General features: G+C 40.8%; 1 protein-coding gene across 15 annotated transcripts in view; it reads left to right on the forward strand.

Moving 5' to 3' along the window:
• Positions 1-18,086, forward strand: part of adgrb1a (adhesion G protein-coupled receptor B1a) — a 209,588-nt gene that overhangs the window by 171,146 nt on the left and 20,356 nt on the right. For 8 of the 15 annotated variants that reach the window (XM_084942996.1, XM_084942983.1, XM_084942982.1 and 5 more), the window contains 5 exons: positions 79-229; positions 563-632; positions 883-949; positions 4,246-4,331; positions 17,376-17,474. In XM_084942996.1, coding sequence (XP_084799122.1) covers positions 79-229; positions 563-632; positions 883-949; positions 4,246-4,331; positions 17,376-17,474 — 473 coding nt within the window. Of the gene's footprint in view, positions 1-78; positions 230-562; positions 633-882; positions 950-4,245; positions 4,332-7,130; positions 7,191-7,578; positions 7,600-17,375; positions 17,475-18,086 lie in introns of all 15 variants that reach the window. The other 7 variants (XM_084942990.1, XM_084942992.1, XM_084942993.1 and 4 more) reach the window with 4 other exon arrangements.

An 18,086-nucleotide genomic window follows, 5' to 3' on the forward strand; every position in this document is an offset into this window, starting at 1 on the left:
GTCATGTTCTTTGCCAGAGTATGTATTAATGAATAAAGTCTCTTCATACTTGTTTCCTGTCTTCACCTGTTGTTTCAGATCTTATGCACCCTGATTGCTGCGTTGCTTCATTTCTTCTTCTTGTCTTCATTCTGCTGGGTTCTGACAGAGGCATGGCAGTCCTACATGGCAGTGACAGGCCGCCTCAGGAATCGCATCATACGCAAGCGTTTCCTGTGTCTCGGCTGGGGTGGGCTTTCTCTCTCACCAATTTTATTTACTTTCTTTCTTCTTGTGCTTATTCACCTTGTTCATCCTGTTTTTCTTCCGTATTTGCTTCCTGCTTTTTTCTTCTCTTCTTTTTTATCCCCTTTCCCTTTTTCCCTCATTGTTCACATCAGTTCCTCCTATATCTTTTTTTTCTTACTTTTCCAGGTTACTGTCCTTTTCTTGCCTACTTTGTGCCTTCCTTCCTGCTGTTTTACCTTTCATTACCTGTTTATTCTTTTCTTCACTTCCTTTTATGTGTCTTGTCATCTACCTCATAATCTCTATGTTAAAGTCCATTTTTATTTCCTCCCAGGTCTCCCTGCTCTAGTAGTGGCAATCTCAGTGGGATTCACCAAGGCAAAGGGTTATGGAACATCAAGCTAGTAAGCAAGTTGTCCTATAGATCTGTCATTGTATGCTACCTCTTCTTTAACTATTAATGGCAGAGTATTACACATGGCTGAAGGTTTGTTTGCTGTGTGTAATTGACCTCTCTCTTTTTTCCTGTCTCATCGATCATTCACTTCTTTTTCACCTCATTCAAACCCTTCATGTTCCTGCACTTTCTCTTCAAATCTCTCCCACATTAATTCCCTCTCTCAACCTCCATGTTTTCCTGCTTCTTTCTTGTAGCTGCTGGCTGTCTCTGGAAGGAGGTCTTCTCTATGCATTTGTGGGACCTGCTGCAGCCGTAGTCTTGGTATTTCTTCTCCCTTTTTTAGTCTATGTTTGTATTCAGTGCATTAGTTTAACCTGTAGCTATAGCTCCCATCATGTGCCAATTTCATGTGTGTATCTGCTTAATGATTTATTAAACCTAGTAGTCATTATAGTAGTTGCTATACATTTTAATCATTCTAACAGTCTTGGTACTGGTGCTGTAAACAGATGATAAAAGTGCAGGATTAAAAGAAACTCAGAATTAAAATTGAAATATTGACCCAGGACAATAATATTATAATATTATTATTGTGTTTAAGCTTTACTGTACATCACCATTTAGACCTTTGGACAATGACTAGTGCTGGAATCTCAGTGTAACATAAAATAAAACATTGAAAACATTGCACAATTGGATATTCCCTTTCCCTGATCTTTCATTTTTTCTGTCTCCTCTTATCATGCTTACTTCCTCCTCCTTTTCCTGCTCTTCCCTAATATTATTTACCTTTTTTCCTTCCCTCCTTTTTTTCTTCCATTTCCCTGTCAATGTGCTTCCTTTTCATCTTTTTCTGCCCCACGTCTTTATTTTCTCCTTAGTCTTTCTTTCCTCCTCTGTGTCATCCATGGCACTTTCCTGCCCTTAATCCATCCTCTTTAGTTCCTGTCTTCTTTATTGTCTTTTGCTACCTTCCATTCTTATCTTACTTCCTTCTTTACTCCCTTGACATTTGTCATATTTCCATGAAGTTTTTAATCCCTTTTTTCTTTTCATCCCTTTTTCATCTTCTTGTTTTCCACCTTTAATCCTCCTGGATTTTTTTTTTCTTGTATTGATTTGTCTCTTTTCTATCTCTTCTTTTTTCTAGGCTGTTTATTTGCCATAATAATCTCTGATGTTTATTAATTTTCCTATTAATTTTATTCTGCTTCATTGTCTATGCCTCATTTGCTTCTTGCCTTTCCTGCTTTCTATATTTTTACCTCATGTTATTTATGCTTCCTGCTGTCTTTTCTTTCTTTCTTTCCTACTTCGTCATTTACCTCCTCTGTTACTCTCATAATTTTTCTTTGTCCATATTCACAGTATGTTCTTGTCCACCTTTTCCTTTTATCATTCCCTTTACTTCATTCATGGTTTTCTAAATACTGCCACCTAACTTAATAGTTTTTTTTTCTAGTTTACAGCACATACACATTTATCATTAGAACAATAATAATTTACAGGTAATTCCAGTAAAATCTGGGTGAGACTGAAATTCTTGCCCATTCTTCTTTGCAAAACAGCTCCAGCTCAGTCAGATTAGATGGACAGCGTTTGTGAACAGCAGTTTTCAGATCTTGCCACAGATTCTCGATTGGATTTAGATCTGGACTTTGACTGGGCCATTCCAACACATGGATATGTTTTGTTTTAAACCATTCCATTGTTGCCCTGGCTTTATGTTTAGGGTCGTCGTCCTGCTGGAAAGTGAACCTCCGCCCCAGTCTCAAGTCTTTTGCAGACTCCAAGAGGTTTTCTTCTAAGATTGCCCTGTATTTGGCTCCATCCATCTTCCCATCAACTCTGACCAGCTTCCCTGTCCCTGCTGAAGAGAAGCACCCCCAGAGCATGATGCTGCCACCACCATATTTGACAGTGGGGATGGTGTGTTCAGAGTGATGTGCAGTGTTAGTTTTCCGCCACACATAGCGTTTTGCATTTTGGCCAAAAAGTTCCATTTTGGTCTCATCTGACCAGAGCAGCTTCTTCCACATGTTTGCTGTGTCCCCACATGGCTTGTGGCAAACTGCAAACGGGACTTCTTATGGTTTTCTGTTAACAATGGCTTTCTTCTTGCCACTCTTCCATAAAGGCCAACTTTGTGCAGTGCACGACTAATAGTTGTCCTATGGACAGCTTCCCCCACCTGAGCTGTAGATCTCTGCAGCTCGTCCAGAGTCACCATGGGCCTCTTGGCTGCATTTCTGCTCAGCGCTCTCCTTGTTCGGCCTGTGAGTTTAGGTGGACGGCCTTGTCTTGGTAGGTTTACAGTTGTGCCATACTCCTTCCATTTCTGAATGATGGCTTGAACGGTGCTCCATGGGATGTTCATTGGGAAATCTTTTTGTAGCCTAAGCCTGCTTTAAATTTTTCAATAACTTTATCCCTGACCTGTCTGGTGTCTAAATCCAATCGAGAATCTGTGGCAAGATCTGAAAACTGCTGTTCACAAACGCTGTCCATCTAATCTGACTGAGCTGGAGCTGTTTTGCAAAGAAGAATGGGCAAAGATTTCAGTCTGTAGATGTGCAAAGCTGGTAGAGACAGACCCTAAAAGACTGGCAGCTGGAATTGCAGCAAAAGGTGGTTCTACAAAGTATTGACTCAGGGGGCTGAATAATTACGCACATTTGTAAAAAATGTTTGGAATCATGTATGATTTTCGTTCCACTTCTCACATGTACACCACTCTGTGTTGGTCTTTCACGTGGAATTCCAATAAAATTGATTCTTGTTTGTGGCTGTAATGTGACAAAATGTGGAAAAGTTCACTGTAATTAGCCACTGTAATTAAGCCAAGTTGTACTAGCATCAGAAATAGCAGTTTTAATAATCATATTCATATGCTATATCAGGTATATATGTAGAATTCGTATAAGATGTTAAACTTCCAGCTGTTGTTGTACTGACCTATATTAACCCCCCTGGCCCAAACCAGAATTAAATCACAGACAAACTTCAGCAGAAAGCACACTGCAGTGACACCGTCCTTGTTTTGATAATCAAATCTATTAGCTACAGTTTCGGCGATTCACTTCCCAATTTGCCTCTCCTCACCACAAGTGAACAGCTTGTTTGGGTGTCCTTATTTTCCACAAGCTGCTTCTCTAATAAAGAGCTACCTCTGCAATATGCAGACACGCCGGAACACTATCGGAGTGGATTGTACCAGAGAGTTTTATAGAGGGCGAATGTTCAAGGCAGTAAGACTGTATGAATTAAAAAACCACCACCTTTGATTTTGCAGAGCTCACATTTTATGTATTTTTTTAGCGTACCATTTCAATTAAAAATAATGTCTGTGTTAGTTTTCTTTTAACGTTCATTCTTCATTTTGTGACATTAATATTTGGCCTGGTACCATTTAGTATTTGCAATGCTAAACCTACAGTTAAGTACAGCTAATGTGCGATGTGACTAATTTATATGCATACTGCTGCCATCGTCTCATTATGATGAACATCACCACCATTGCTTTCCATTACTGCCATCACCAGAGCAGTGCTGCATGCAGTGAAAGTAATGAAAGTGTCTTTGCTGTGCTTTAATCTTGTACCTCTTCTCTTCGGCAGGTTAACATGGTTATTGGGATTCTCGTTTTTAACAAACTGGTGTCCAAAGACGGAATTACTGATATGAAACTAAAGGAGAGGGCGGGGTATGCCTTATACCACACATCCATTTTACACAGTGACCTATAACCAGCCTCATTGCTCTAGGTAGTGGCTGAGACCGGTGCAGTTATCAGCTTCTAGTCTGAAATTGTCCCGGGCCATTATGTCATTGGCAAATTGGTTGAAGAGAACAACATTTTTAATCCGAAGAAGATGAAATAAAAAGAAGATTCAGAAATCTGGCTGAAATTATGTTAAATGAACAAGCAAAAGAAACTATACTGTTTGTTTTCACACATGTGTGAGTCACGTGAGACTGCAGACAGAAGACAAATAAAATGTGGAGGCTGTCTGGTTATTGGTCCTGCACAGACTGAGCAAGATGATGTCTCATTTCATTGCTTTCCTTTTAAGTTTCAAATGTGTCACATTTTCCTCCAGCTGCTCTTTCTTTGCAGGTGTTGCTCTTAATGTGAAGTTCTATAAACCCATCCATGTCTTTTTTTCACCCGTTTGGTTGTTTCTGGTAAAGGGAAGCAGGGCCTTTAAGCAGCGAGACCTCACTGTAAAGGGAAAGCTGGCTTATTACGACTGGGATTGTATTTCTAGCTCTGGCCACAATTTCTGTTTGTGATAATGGCATTTTAATCAAAGTTTTGGAAAGAATGGAAATGTGAACAGTGAAGACAATTCAAGTCATTGAATGAACCCAATAAAACAATACATGGAAATCATAATATTGAATTTTATCTCCTTAGAACTTAATAGAATCTTCAAATAGAGTCACGTCCTTTGAGGAAAGGTATAACTTGGAGCAGTGGTTGCACCCTGCTATCATGATTAGCATTGATATAGCTTTTTATTTACAGGGATGAAGTGAAATGCCAAGCTTCTCAATTGCCAGATTTCAAACTCAGTGGCAGTTTCCAACAATTCATGGGAGTTTTCCAGCTGCCAGAAAAATTCATGGAAAACTGGTCTCATTTTATTTTGCTTCGGGAAAAATACAATGAGACGTGTTTCATTCACACTTTATGTGTATATTGTTATCATTACTGATAAACCCCTTGGCCAAAGCAAAAGATATGAAACCTAGTAGTAATAAACCATAAATGTATTTCAAATTTACAATAACTTGAAGTAGATATAGTATTTTTTATTAATATTATTATTATTAGAATTAGTAGAATAAGCAGATAAATGCATCTGATACTGTTCATAAAGACACAGTGCAGCATTTTGGGAAATATACTTTAGCATTTGTTGAGAAACCTTAGGTGTGTGGACTGCCAACATAAGGATGGGAATTCTGGGAATCTGGGGGCAATACACCTTCCAGCAACTTCACAGTTGTTTGTGTCATGTGTCAGAGATCGTCTTCGCATGGACCAGTTCCGGTAACTGGACCATAACTGGTTCATGGTCTGTCACATCAGTATCACGTTTATTTGATGTGTATTCAATGATGTGACACAGCCCACTATGTCTTACAATGTTGCAATGAAGAATACTGGAGGGAAGGCGCAGGGCTACTGGCTAAAACTTCAAATGCAAATTAGAAGACTTATATAAATTAGACTTGACTGTGGACTTACAGCTAGTAAGGACAAACGAAAGGCAGAGGACGAGGTCAAACTTTAGTGCAAATTTGAATGATGAGCACTGGATGAGATTTTGTGTTTCTTAACCATTACTTGGCTCAGTGTGTATAGCAGTTACTGTGGGTTTTGGAATGCATTTGAACTCTTATTTCAGCAAACACCACTCAACTCTTGGATTTACAGTGCTGTGAAAGAAAATATGTGCCATCTTCCTGGTTTTGAAGGGTTTGGTTTTTTGGTTTTTTTTGCATATTTGACATACTTACATGTTTCAGATGATCAAACAAAATTTTGTCCGGTCATCAGCACTGACCTTAAGAGAGGCCTGCAGTTCTTCAGATGTTGTTCTGGGCTCCAGGATGAGTTCTTGATCACTCTCACAGTAATTTTTGTAGGCCAGGCACTCATGGCAAGGTTCCCTGCAGTTTCCTCCATTTGTGACATATTTAGGTGTCAAAAACTAAGAAATCAGAAATGAGGAAAATACTTTTTCAAAGCACTGCAAACTAGTTTTGTGTCCAGCTGGACACGGTGTGTTAATATGATAGCTTTGGAGTTGCTGGAAGGTGCATTTGTACAGTTGTCTAACATGTTTAATGCTGCTTTTAATTCATGCATTATATCAGTCCCATCACCTGACTATTGGTTTGTCAATTGACAAAATAGGCTGCATCTGATAGATGGGCGTAATACCTTTGACACTACCTGCTGGATAGTGAAGACTGAAGCTACATACAGAAATATAGGTTTAACGTACTTTAGCATTGGCAATGTTTCTCTGACCAAGAGAATATGTCTTTCTTTTATATCCAGTCTAAAGCAAATAAGCGTGCTTTTCAGGATGTTAGACTGTTTCTTAGTGCATCAGAGCCACAACCCAGAAAACCTGCTTAGAAAAATCTTGTTATGTACGTAAATGTTACAATTTAGTTTCTTTAAAAGATATGAATACTTAAAAAGTACATTTGCCTAGGTAGGTAGTGATGGCAAATGTCAGTAGACTGATGGTGTGGCTTCTAAAAATTGGTCAGAGCACAGAGCAGACATGTACCCTGCTGCCCTTTACCTCGCAGGCTGTTCTGTCCACATTGGCCATGTTGGTGCATTCAGATGTTATTTTATTTCTCTCTCTGAAAAACATGTTTGCTTTCTTCAATGATCTCTCTGTTCAACTGTACTTGTTTTTATTCTGTCTGAAATGTCATGTTTGAGTTTGCACAGAATCCCCTCTCTCTCACTCAGGGCTCTCCAATCAGGGACACATCAGTCTCAGAAGCCCCCTCCCTTGTCATCGGTGATTGGGTAAAAAAAAATAACTGCCCATTCCACCCTCTCTGTAGTGTATGGTTTACCAGCCCTATCAATTGCCAAACCTGCAGAATCCTCTAGCAAGCTCCTCTGATTGGCTTACTATTATTTCCTGCCTATTCACCTCACTATTGATTTTCCAATTGATCCTGCCTCCCATTAGCTGGGTAGAATAACACAGTGCCTTAGAGTCTGACAGTTTCTGTAATGCTTTTTATAGAAAATGTCTTTTTTCCAATAACTCGTGCTAAATGCATAGCGGTAATATTAATCTTTTCTGTATGCTTGAATAGTATGAGAATGTGTGCGAGTACCAAGTTAAAATGGTTGTCAGGATTTTATCTCTGTTTTTGTATTCCGTAACTGATGGCGGAACGCATAGCCTGACTGACAGCATGAACTGGTGAGATTGTGTCTTGAATTTATTAGAACTTAATTGGGAATATAAATGTCAGAAATGAATATCTGGTAACATCTGTTCAGAGTGATCGCTCAGGCTATTTTGCTAAGCTATTTAGTTGTGGCCTAACAAAATCACAGAAGTAGAAGAAATTTATGTTATTATTTCATGTTTGAATTAAACTTGATAGCACAGACGTTTTTGACCTTGGAATGAGTCATTCTAATTTTAGTCTTGCTTGCTTTGCTATTGAGCTTTCATCAGCATGCTCCAAGACATGGCTCATATTGTGTGCTTCCATACTTGCACTTTACTTGAGTGCATAAATACAGTCAGACAAGTATGGCTACATGATGCGCACAAGAAATACGGCAGTGTTACGCTTCTCTCCCTCAGTGGTTGTAGATCATCAGAGATGAGAGATGAGAACCACGTCTGCTGGCGGGCATTGACAGTAGACATGTTGTGGTGTTTAGTGCTGTAACAGTTTTGCAGATGTTGACAAAATTAAGTGTTCAATTCGAGAAAACCCTACCCTGTTGAAATTGAAGTACTATTCTATTATATTTGTAACTTACCGTGAGTATCTTGAACCACAATAACAGTCTTCATGTAACCCAAATACTTACATGACAAGAGGTGGCACTAATTGTAAGGGCACCATCTTCTTAAAAAATTGGCTTTATGTGTTATTTTTTTAAGAATAGCTATATTGACCAAAACTGGATTGGATAATCAAAAATGTCACATCATTTATTCATAAAAGTTTGTTACTTAACAGGTAAATTATTTTGGGGTTTTTTCTATCTATTTTAAATTTTTGGAGAAAAGATGGACGTAGCTAGTGTGACCTTATGTGTCGGTTTCTGAACTTGCATTTTAGAGTTTCAAGATAAACATTTCTAATTTTGCCATCTTGGTATGAAAGAAACGTGATATTATGAGAAGTTGCAGGCCTGACTGAAATTGCTTGTTCATTGGCTAATCGCTTGTGAGTGACAGGTTGTTAGCTAATGAGCAATAGCATGGCTAAACCTCCTTTTTCCATCATTTTTTATTTTGTATTATACAAATATGACTGAGACAATGAACTCGGGGCCAAAGTGTTTACAGAGATCAAGAAAGAAAGTCTTTTTTACCTCTTTATTACCAGGCTATAAAAGTGGTTTAATATTTTAGCATAGAGTCTATAGGGACTGCTTTATTCAAGGCTGTGTCCAGTGTAGATGTCAAATCATACATTGCCAGATGATTTACTTTGTGAACTTTTCATTCTGTGACTCTGAAATTTGTAGTTCTTTGCTTGGTAGAGTAGAACAAAATAGTAAAGAAGGATGTCTAATGTTCTAATCTCATTTCCATCACATGACTCTTCTCAAGCATCCAATCCAAAACATGTTTAATGAAGTTAATTAAATATGTAGAATGATTAATTGCACAGCAGGGTCCCCACCAAACAGGTCCAAAACAGGTCAGCCTGAACGTCAGATAGGCCTCGCCACTGAAAATTAAAGGGTAATTCAATTAGAAAATTACAACAGACAAGAGAGGCCAAATCAAATCAGTGCTAGAGCTCCTTTCCTCCTTAACTAACATTAAATGGTTTCAGTCATCAGGCCGTATATTTACAGGTTGTAATAGAGGGTTAATCGAACATTTAGCTTTGAGAGCCTACCATTTGCTCTGAAATCTTATAAAGTCTATAGACAGGTTTATGTTTGACCAAAGGATTACCTTCCACCTGATTAATGTAATATTTGTCTGTGAGCTGCACATTATTTATTTACTGAGCTTAATGCATGTCACCCCACCTGCCAAATGGCCACCTTTTGCCTCTCAATCCTTAAGACCAGGGAAATGGTGTATTTCACAAAGTGTTGATTGCTTTTTAATATCACTGCCTGCTGTGTACATTTAGTGCCTGTATTGCCCTTTAACTTGAAATTGAATTTCTTCCATTATGTGATTTTTAATCCTGGCATCCATAGGCTACAAAAATCGATTCCCTCAGCTCCTCTGCTCTAATTGTTGTTTAGCAGAAGGCCATATGGCAACAGATTAGTTTGTTATTACTTGTCAATATTGCAAGCATTGTAGTCAGTCTTTGTCTAGCAACAGCAGCGGTGGGAGAGCTGTAAACAGAAGAATTTTGGGAGGAAAGCAAAGCGATGTATTTTCATGGTGATCACACCTGCAAATCAACTAAATTTGTTTTGTTTATTTGTTTGCTTACTTTTTGAGTGCAAAATTATAGAAATACATGTAGAGAGTCAAAATCTTTAAGTAGGGATGGGAATCGATAAGATTTTAGTGAGTCCGATTCCATTATCGATATCACAGATTGATTCACTTACGAGAGTCAGCACCATTGTTAAGCAGCAATAAAAAAAACTTCATACATGTAAATTAATTGCATGCTTCGGGTCAAAAGTTTGTGCATGTATGCTATTTCTCTGCTTTATTGTTACCAGTGTTGTTGTCGTTACTCAATGTTGCACAGAACACTTTCCGCAAAGGAATGCAGTACGTTACTTAATTACTCTCATGAAAATAATGTAATTCGTTATACTACGCGTTACATTGCTTTCATGTTAGTAAATAGCTGAAACATACGGTCTCATAATCACCGTTTAACAATATAAATCTGAGGCTACAACCCCATACACTAACACAAATCCCTAATAAGGACACGCATCTCTAAGGCTACATTCACACTGCAGGCAAAAGCCCATCAAATCCGATTTTTTTGACCCTATGCGACCCATATCCGATCATGGTCTGACAGTGTGAACAGCACAAATCTGATATTTTCAAATCCGATCTGGGTCACTTTTGTATGTGGTACTGAATCCGATACATATCCGATGTTTTAGAAAGCGACTGCTGTTTGAACGGTCATGTCGCATTAAATCCGTCTTTTACGTCACTGACACAAGACAGACGCTAATTATCAGCGCCGGAGAAGCGCCCGAAAAGACATCGTGAATGCTTCCTGGCCATCCCGTGTAGATGTCAGTGAAACTGTTGGGAAGACAACGTGAACATTTTATTTGTACTGTATAATCTGCAGATTCTGACAGAAATCTGCAACTATCCTTTGAAGCACCGCTCCTCTCTAAAACAGCAATGAGGATAATTATTAGGTTATTTACATTATTATGTAAATAACACAATAACTTAAAGCAAAAATTGGGAAACGTAAAATCCGAAGTCTTTATATTAAGGGCCATCAGTCAAACAATACTGTTTGCTCTGGGTCTAAACAGAGCGCGTTGTGTGTGATGTCTTCTTTTGCGCATGCGGGCCGCTTTGAGCGTTCACACTAGAGCACGTTTGCTGTCGCATTTTATTTGTAGTGTGAACAAGCAGACAAAAAAATCGGATTTGATCAAAAAATCGGTATTGAGCATTAAGACCTGCAGTGTGATCGTAGCCTAAGATCTTTCTGTTAGTAGAATACAAAGCAGACCGCACAAAGCAAAGATGACAACCAGCATAAAAAAGTGGTCACTAGTGATTCAGATTTTATGAAGGAGGCTGCAGTCTGGCTGCTTGTTACCAGTTGATGTTAGGCTGCTGGGGTTTTTGGCTAGCTTAGCATTAGCATGCTGTCTGTGCAGATGCTTTCAAAGAACTGACTGAAGAAGTCACTTGATGAGTGATAAAACGTTTCTCCCGCTTAAAACGCTACGTCCAGATGAATAGAATCAACTTTTTGGGGAATTTCTTACCTGGATGATTGAGCATGCATCAAGGCAACCGAAGCTGTGTTAGCAGCATAATGCAGTTGGATGCAGTTTTCCACTTTACCATTTCGTCCTTTTGTGCAATAAAAATAAATGTCCATATCCATGCTCTAGACTGCGTCACTATTTTGTTCCTTTGACACTTAAACTGAAATCAGCCAAAGAACTGATAAACGGGATCAATAGGCAGGCATTTGACTACTGGGAACAAGGACCAGTTCTCGATTCCCATCCCTAGCTTTAAGTGAACTAATTAAAACAGAAATCCACCCAAACATCACGTTTGACCACCACTGGGTCCATTTGATACTTTTGAGAATAACTCTGGCACAAACAATGTGGAGGCCCACTGAGAAATATCTACTTGCTGTAATTGAAATGTAAGACAAGCAATGCTTCAATGATCCAGAAAATCAATGGTAAACATTTGGTTTTGGTTTCAGAGCCCTGTATACACAATCATTTCTTTACTTGACACTGACAGTCTAGAGGCCAAACATTTGAGTCAAAAACAAGAGTTTTGTTTTTGACAAAACCTGCAGACAGACAAAGACTTTGGCGAACATCAAAACCTCTAGTCAAAGGAGCTTGCAAAGAAAAGCGTCTGGACTTCTTTAAGTTTACTTGAAGACGTTTCACCTCTCATCCGAGAAGCTTCTTCAGTTCTAAGGTCAAATGGTGGAGAGTCCCAGATATAAACCTAGTGGGAGTATCCCCCCACAGAGGGACAAAAGGACCCCCTGATGATCTTCTAATCGCCTGAGCCAAGGTGTGAAACTGGGTGTGGGTCCCAATCAGCCAGAGTTTCGGGTGTGTTCATTGTGAAACCTGGCCCCACCTTATCATGCGAATTCCTGAGGTCAGATGGCCCAGGATGTGAGTGGGCGTTAAGGCGTCTGGGAAGGGATCTCAAAACTGGATTATAAATGGCAGAGAGTTGGTGTCGTAAACCCCCGCCTCTGTTCAAAGATGGTCGCTCACAGTGGACATAGATGGCTTCTTTCACTCCTCTTTCAAACCATCTGTCCTCTCTGTCCAAAATGTGAACATTGGCATCCTCGAAAGAGTGTCCTTTATCCTTAAGATGCAGATGGACTGCTGAGTCTTGTCCTGTGGAGGTGGCTCTTCTGTGTTGTGCCATGCGCTTGTGAAGTGGCTGTTTGGTCTCTCCAATGTAGAGGTCTGGGCATTCCTCGCTGCACTGTACAGCATACACCACATTGTTAAGTCTGTGTTTTGGCGTTTTGTCTTTCGGGTGAACCAGTTTTTGTCTGAGCGTGTTGCTGGGTCTGAAATGCACCGGGATGTCATGCTTGGAGAAAACTCTCCTAAGTTTTTCTGATACACCGGCTACATAGGGGATGACAATGTTGTTGCGTCTGTCCTTCTTATCCTCCCTCGTTGGTGTCTGGTCTTCTTTTCTGTGCCTCTTTGCTGACTTTAAGAACGCCCATTTAGGATAGCCGCACGTTTTGAGTGCTTCCTTTACATGTGTGTGTTCCTTCTTTTTTCCTTCAGGCTTAGAGGGAACATGTTCTGCCCGGTGGTGTAGGGTCCTAATTACTCCAAGTTTGTGTTCCAAAGGGTGATGGGAGTCAAAGAGGAGGTACTGGTCCGTGTGTGTGGGCTTCCGGTAAACTTCGATGTTGAGTTTGCCGTTCTCTTCAATGTGCACAGCGCAGTCCAGGAAAGGCAAACAGTTGTCCTTTGTGTCTTCCCTGGTGAACTTGATATTTTTATCCACAGCGTTAATGTGTGCAGTGAAGGATTCCACTTCTTGTGTCTTGATTTTGACCCAGGTGTCGTCCACATATCTGTACCAGTGGCTGGGTACTCTTCCTTTGAAAGAGCCAAGAGCCTTCCTTTCCACTTCCTCCATGTAAAGGTTGGCTACAATAGGTGACACGGGGGAGCCCATGGCACAGCCATGTTTTTGTCTGTAAAAGCCTTCGTTGTATTTGAAATATGTAGTGGTGAGGCAGAGGTCTAACAGTGTGCAAATCTGATCGGGTGTGAAGTTGGTCCTGTCCTCCAAGGAGCTGTCTTCTTGTAGTCGTTTTCTGACAGTCTCCACGGCCTCCGTGGTGGGTATGCAAGTGAAGAGAGAGACTACATCAAAGGACACCATGGTTTCATCTGGATCCAGGGTAAGTTTCTGGACCTTGTCGGTGAAGTCGGTGGAGTTCTTGATGTGGTGTGGGGTGTTCCCCACAAGAGGAGCAAGGATGGTAGCAAGGTGTTTAGCAATGTTATAAGTGGCTGAGTTTATGCTACTGACTATGGGTCTGAGTGGGACAGCTTCCTTGTGGATTTTAGGAAGTCCGTAGATGCAGGGTATGGCATCCCCTGGGTAAAGGCGGTGATATGTAAGGCGGTCAATAATTTTGTCCTTTTCAAAGTCTTGAAGGCAAACTATAACTTTCTTTTTGTAGCTGCTTGTGGGGTCTCGCTTTAAGGCTTCGTAGGTATTGTTGTCACTGAGGAGAGTAGTGATCTTTGTATGGTAATCTGTAGTGTTTAGGACCACGGTGCATCTTCCCTTATCAGCTGGTAAAACCATACAAAGATCACTACTCTCCTCAGTGACAACAATACCTACGAAGCCTTAAAGCGAGACCCCACAAGCAGCTACAAAAAGAAAGTTATAGTTTGCCTTCAAGACTTTGAAAAGGACAAAATTATTGACCGCCTTACATATCACCGCCTTTACCCAGGGGATGCCATACCCTGCATCTACGGACTTCCTAAAATCCACAAGGAAGCTGTCCCACTCAGACCCATAGTCAGTAGCATAAACTCAGCCACTTATAACATTGCTAAACACCTTGCTACCATCCTTGCTCCTCTTGTGGGGAACACCCCACACCACATCAAGAACTCCACCGACTTCACCGACAAGGTCCAGAAACTTACCCTGGATCCAGATGAAACCATGGTGTCCTTTGATGTAGTCTCTCTCTTCACTTGCATACCCACCACGGAGGCCGTGGAGACTGTCAGAAAACGACTACAAGAAGACAGCTCCTTGGAGGACAGGACCAACTTCACACCCGATCAGATTTGCACACTGTTAGACCTCTGCCTCACCACTACATATTTCAAATACAACGAAGGCTTTTACAGACAAAAACATGGCTGTGCCATGGGCTCCCCCGTGTCACCTATTGTAGCCAACCTTTACATGGAGGAAGTGGAAAGGAAGGCTCTTGGCTCTTTCAAAGGAAGAGTACCCAGCCACTGGTACAGATATGTGGACGACACCTGGGTCAAAATCAAGACACAAGAAGTGGAATCCTTCACTGCACACATTAACGCTGTGGATAAAAATATCAAGTTCACCAGGGAAGACACAAAGGACAACTGTTTGCCTTTCCTGGACTGCGCTGTGCACATTGAAGAGAACGGCAAACTCAACATCGAAGTTTACCGGAAGCCCACACACACGGACCAGTACCTCCTCTTTGACTCCCATCACCCTTTGGAACACAAACTTGGAGTAATTAGGACCCTACACCACCGGGCAGAACATGTTCCCTCTAAGCCTGAAGGAAAAAAGAAGGAACACACACATGTAAAGGAAGCACTCAAAACGTGCGGCTATCCTAAATGGGCGTTCTTAAAGTCAGCAAAGAGGCACAGAAAAGAAGACCAGACACCAACGAGGGAGGATAAGAAGGACAGACGCAACAACATTGTCATCCCCTATGTAGCCGGTGTATCAGAAAAACTTAGGAGAGTTTTCTCCAAGCATGACATCCCGGTGCATTTCAGACCCAGCAACACGCTCAGACAAAAACTGGTTCACCCGAAAGACAAAACGCCAAAACACAGACTTAACAATGTGGTGTATGCTGTACAGTGCAGCGAGGAATGCCCAGACCTCTACATTGGAGAGACCAAACAGCCACTTCACAAGCGCATGGCACAACACAGAAGAGCCACCTCCACAGGACAAGACTCAGCAGTCCATCTGCATCTTAAGGATAAAGGACACTCTTTCGAGGATGCCAATGTTCACATTTTGGACAGAGAGGACAGATGGTTTGAAAGAGGAGTGAAAGAAGCCATCTATGTCCACTGTGAGCGACCATCTTTGAACAGAGGCGGGGGTTTACGACACCAACTCTCTGCCATTTATAATCCAGTTTTGAGATCCCTTCCCAGACGCCTTAACGCCCACTCACATCCTGGGCCATCTGACCTCAGGAATTCGCATGATAAGGTGGGGCCAGGTTTCACAATGAACACACCCGAAACTCTGGCTGATTGGGACCCACACCCAGTTTCACACCTTGGCTCAGGCGATTAGAAGATCATCAGGGGGTCCTTTTGTCCCTCTGTGGGGGGATACTCCCACTAGGTTTATATCTGGGACTCTCCACCATTTGACCTTAGAACTGAAGAAGCTTCTCGGATGAGAGGTGAAACGTCTTCAAGTAAACTTAAAGAAGTCCAGACGCTTTTCTTTGCAAGCTCCTTTGACTACGATGACCTGGATGACTGAGAACCTTCACGGACATCAAAACCTCTAACATTCACCACCAAACCATTTAGGTTATCACCTTCAGTAACTAAATGATAACATTTTACATCAACGCTGTTTCATGCATTCTGTTATGAGAAATCCATGTGCGCAAAGTGATGTGTTTTTAACTTGATGGAAATGGTCAACATACATGTGTAAGACTTGAAATCTTAGAACTGGATTTGGTATTTCTAAATACAAGGTGCAACTTGTTAAAGAACATTTAATCAGATACTAGTGGGGGTGTATGTATATATTTGTGCATCCAGTTCTGTCTTTTTCAAATATTAAACATATATGCTGTACAAATCATTCCACCCAGGAAAAAGAACATCTCAAAGAAATCATTAAATGCCCCAAATTACCATGGCATTCATGCCAAATGTAAGTGTAAGTAAGCTTACATGATACTTAAAGTTAGGATATGCTGATATCTCAGCAAATTGCTGAGTGAGAACACCATTAGAGATATTTTCAGACAGTCTCAGATAAAAGACTTTGAAGAAAATGTCACTATGTAAAAATGTGAAATAGACATGACTTTGGCTTGCATTAACTTTGTAGCTCCGATTTTGGCTGGGTGGCCACGAGAACAGAGACAGCTTTTTGTTGACTTAAATCAGGGGTGTCAAACTCAAATACACAGTGGGCCAAAATTCAAAACTGGAACAAAGTCGCAGGCTAACATTAATATTTATTGGAAAAAAAAATATAAGATATAAGAATGAATCTTTTCTTATGGACTCAAACAAGTTTTGCTGAAAAACTGAATATGGAACAAGCAAAGCTTAATACTAAACAATATATATATTAGCTGTATAATACCAGTAGGCCAGCTCTAATAGTAATTTGGTATGGCTTCGCGGGCCAAATGTAATTAGGCTGCGGGCCAAATTTGGCCCGCGGGCCAGAGTTTGACACCTGTGACTTAAATCATTGTTACATACTGAATGCATTGTTGACATGTAATCTTGACTCAGGGATTGTATGGAGCCAGGTGCGTTTGAGTGTGTCTGTGCGTGTGTGTGAGAGAGGGAGAGAGAGAGCATCTTTGCATACAGGCTTGGCGTTTACTCAAAACCAAGCACAAAACCAGCACGTGATCATGGTCTGAGCGGCAGTGATGTCAGTCCTGTTCAGGATCGGGCATTTGACTGAAGCTTTATGGATTACAATAAGAGCGTGCCAGTGAGGGCCAACTCCTTCATGCCACCGACTGGTTATTTGTGAGGAAAATCAGACATTATGTTTAATAGGAAATGCTCAATAATTGAGCAATCTTTGCCCCACCTCCCCTGCCCCTCAGCCAAACACGGGTAAACCCAAAACCATCCAACAACTGTACAATAGCCCTGAGAGAGAGACTGTGCGAGAACACTGTGCGAGAACACTGTGACTCACTGTGCGTGCGTGGCTGTATGTGTGCTCACGTGCATCTGTGCGAGTCTGTGTGCAGGTGCATCTGTATCTGTTTGTGTATGTTACAGCGTGTTAATTTGACTTTGCAGTCAGATGACAGTGCCACTGTACAATATGACGCTCAAATGTGCCAAGTGCGGAGTTATCTCTTCGGCTGACGTTTCCACCACAGCTACCAGTAACGCCATGTTAGTCCTGCTAATTATTTTTCCTTAACTCCTCTTACCTCTGTTCTCTCCTCTACCTGCCTTCTTCTCCCTCACTTGATTGGTTCTCTGTCCTTTATCCTTCTGTCATTTTTTTCTCCCTCGTGCACTAGCAGGGAGGATTTTGTTCTTGAGGGTTATGTGCTCTTACTCAAAGCAAACTTGTGTTAGCTGTACCCATGTAAATAGTTTTGCACATGTGATCGATTGAATGAGAATGAGAAAGCGTGTTTGTATGTTTGTCTAATAGGAGATAAAGAAGCAGATATTGAAGGGGTATTAGCATATACTTATATTTATTGTCTGTCTGTGTGGGTGGGCGGATGTGCCTTGCTGTCATCTGTAAGTTCTTAGGTTGACCATTATGTAACTATTGCCTGGGCAATAGTTTTCTGCTTTTAGAGACTGTGCTGATAGAATCTGATTAGAAAAAGGGAAGGTAGTTGTCCTCTTTTTTTGCAGTATGTCTGTTACACTTTTCTAAAATCCAGAAATACGACCAATAGCCACAGGCTTAAGGTAAACCCATTTTGCTCATTTACAGCTCTATATTCTACATTTCTTGGACACTGCTACATTTATAGTTCAACACAA

The sequence above is a fragment of the Perissodus microlepis genome, chromosome 11, assembly GCF_051167445.1.
Source record: "Perissodus microlepis isolate ML-2025 ecotype Zambia chromosome 11, ASM5116744v1, whole genome shotgun sequence".
Classification (NCBI taxonomy): domain Eukaryota; kingdom Metazoa; phylum Chordata; class Actinopteri; order Cichliformes; family Cichlidae; genus Perissodus; species Perissodus microlepis.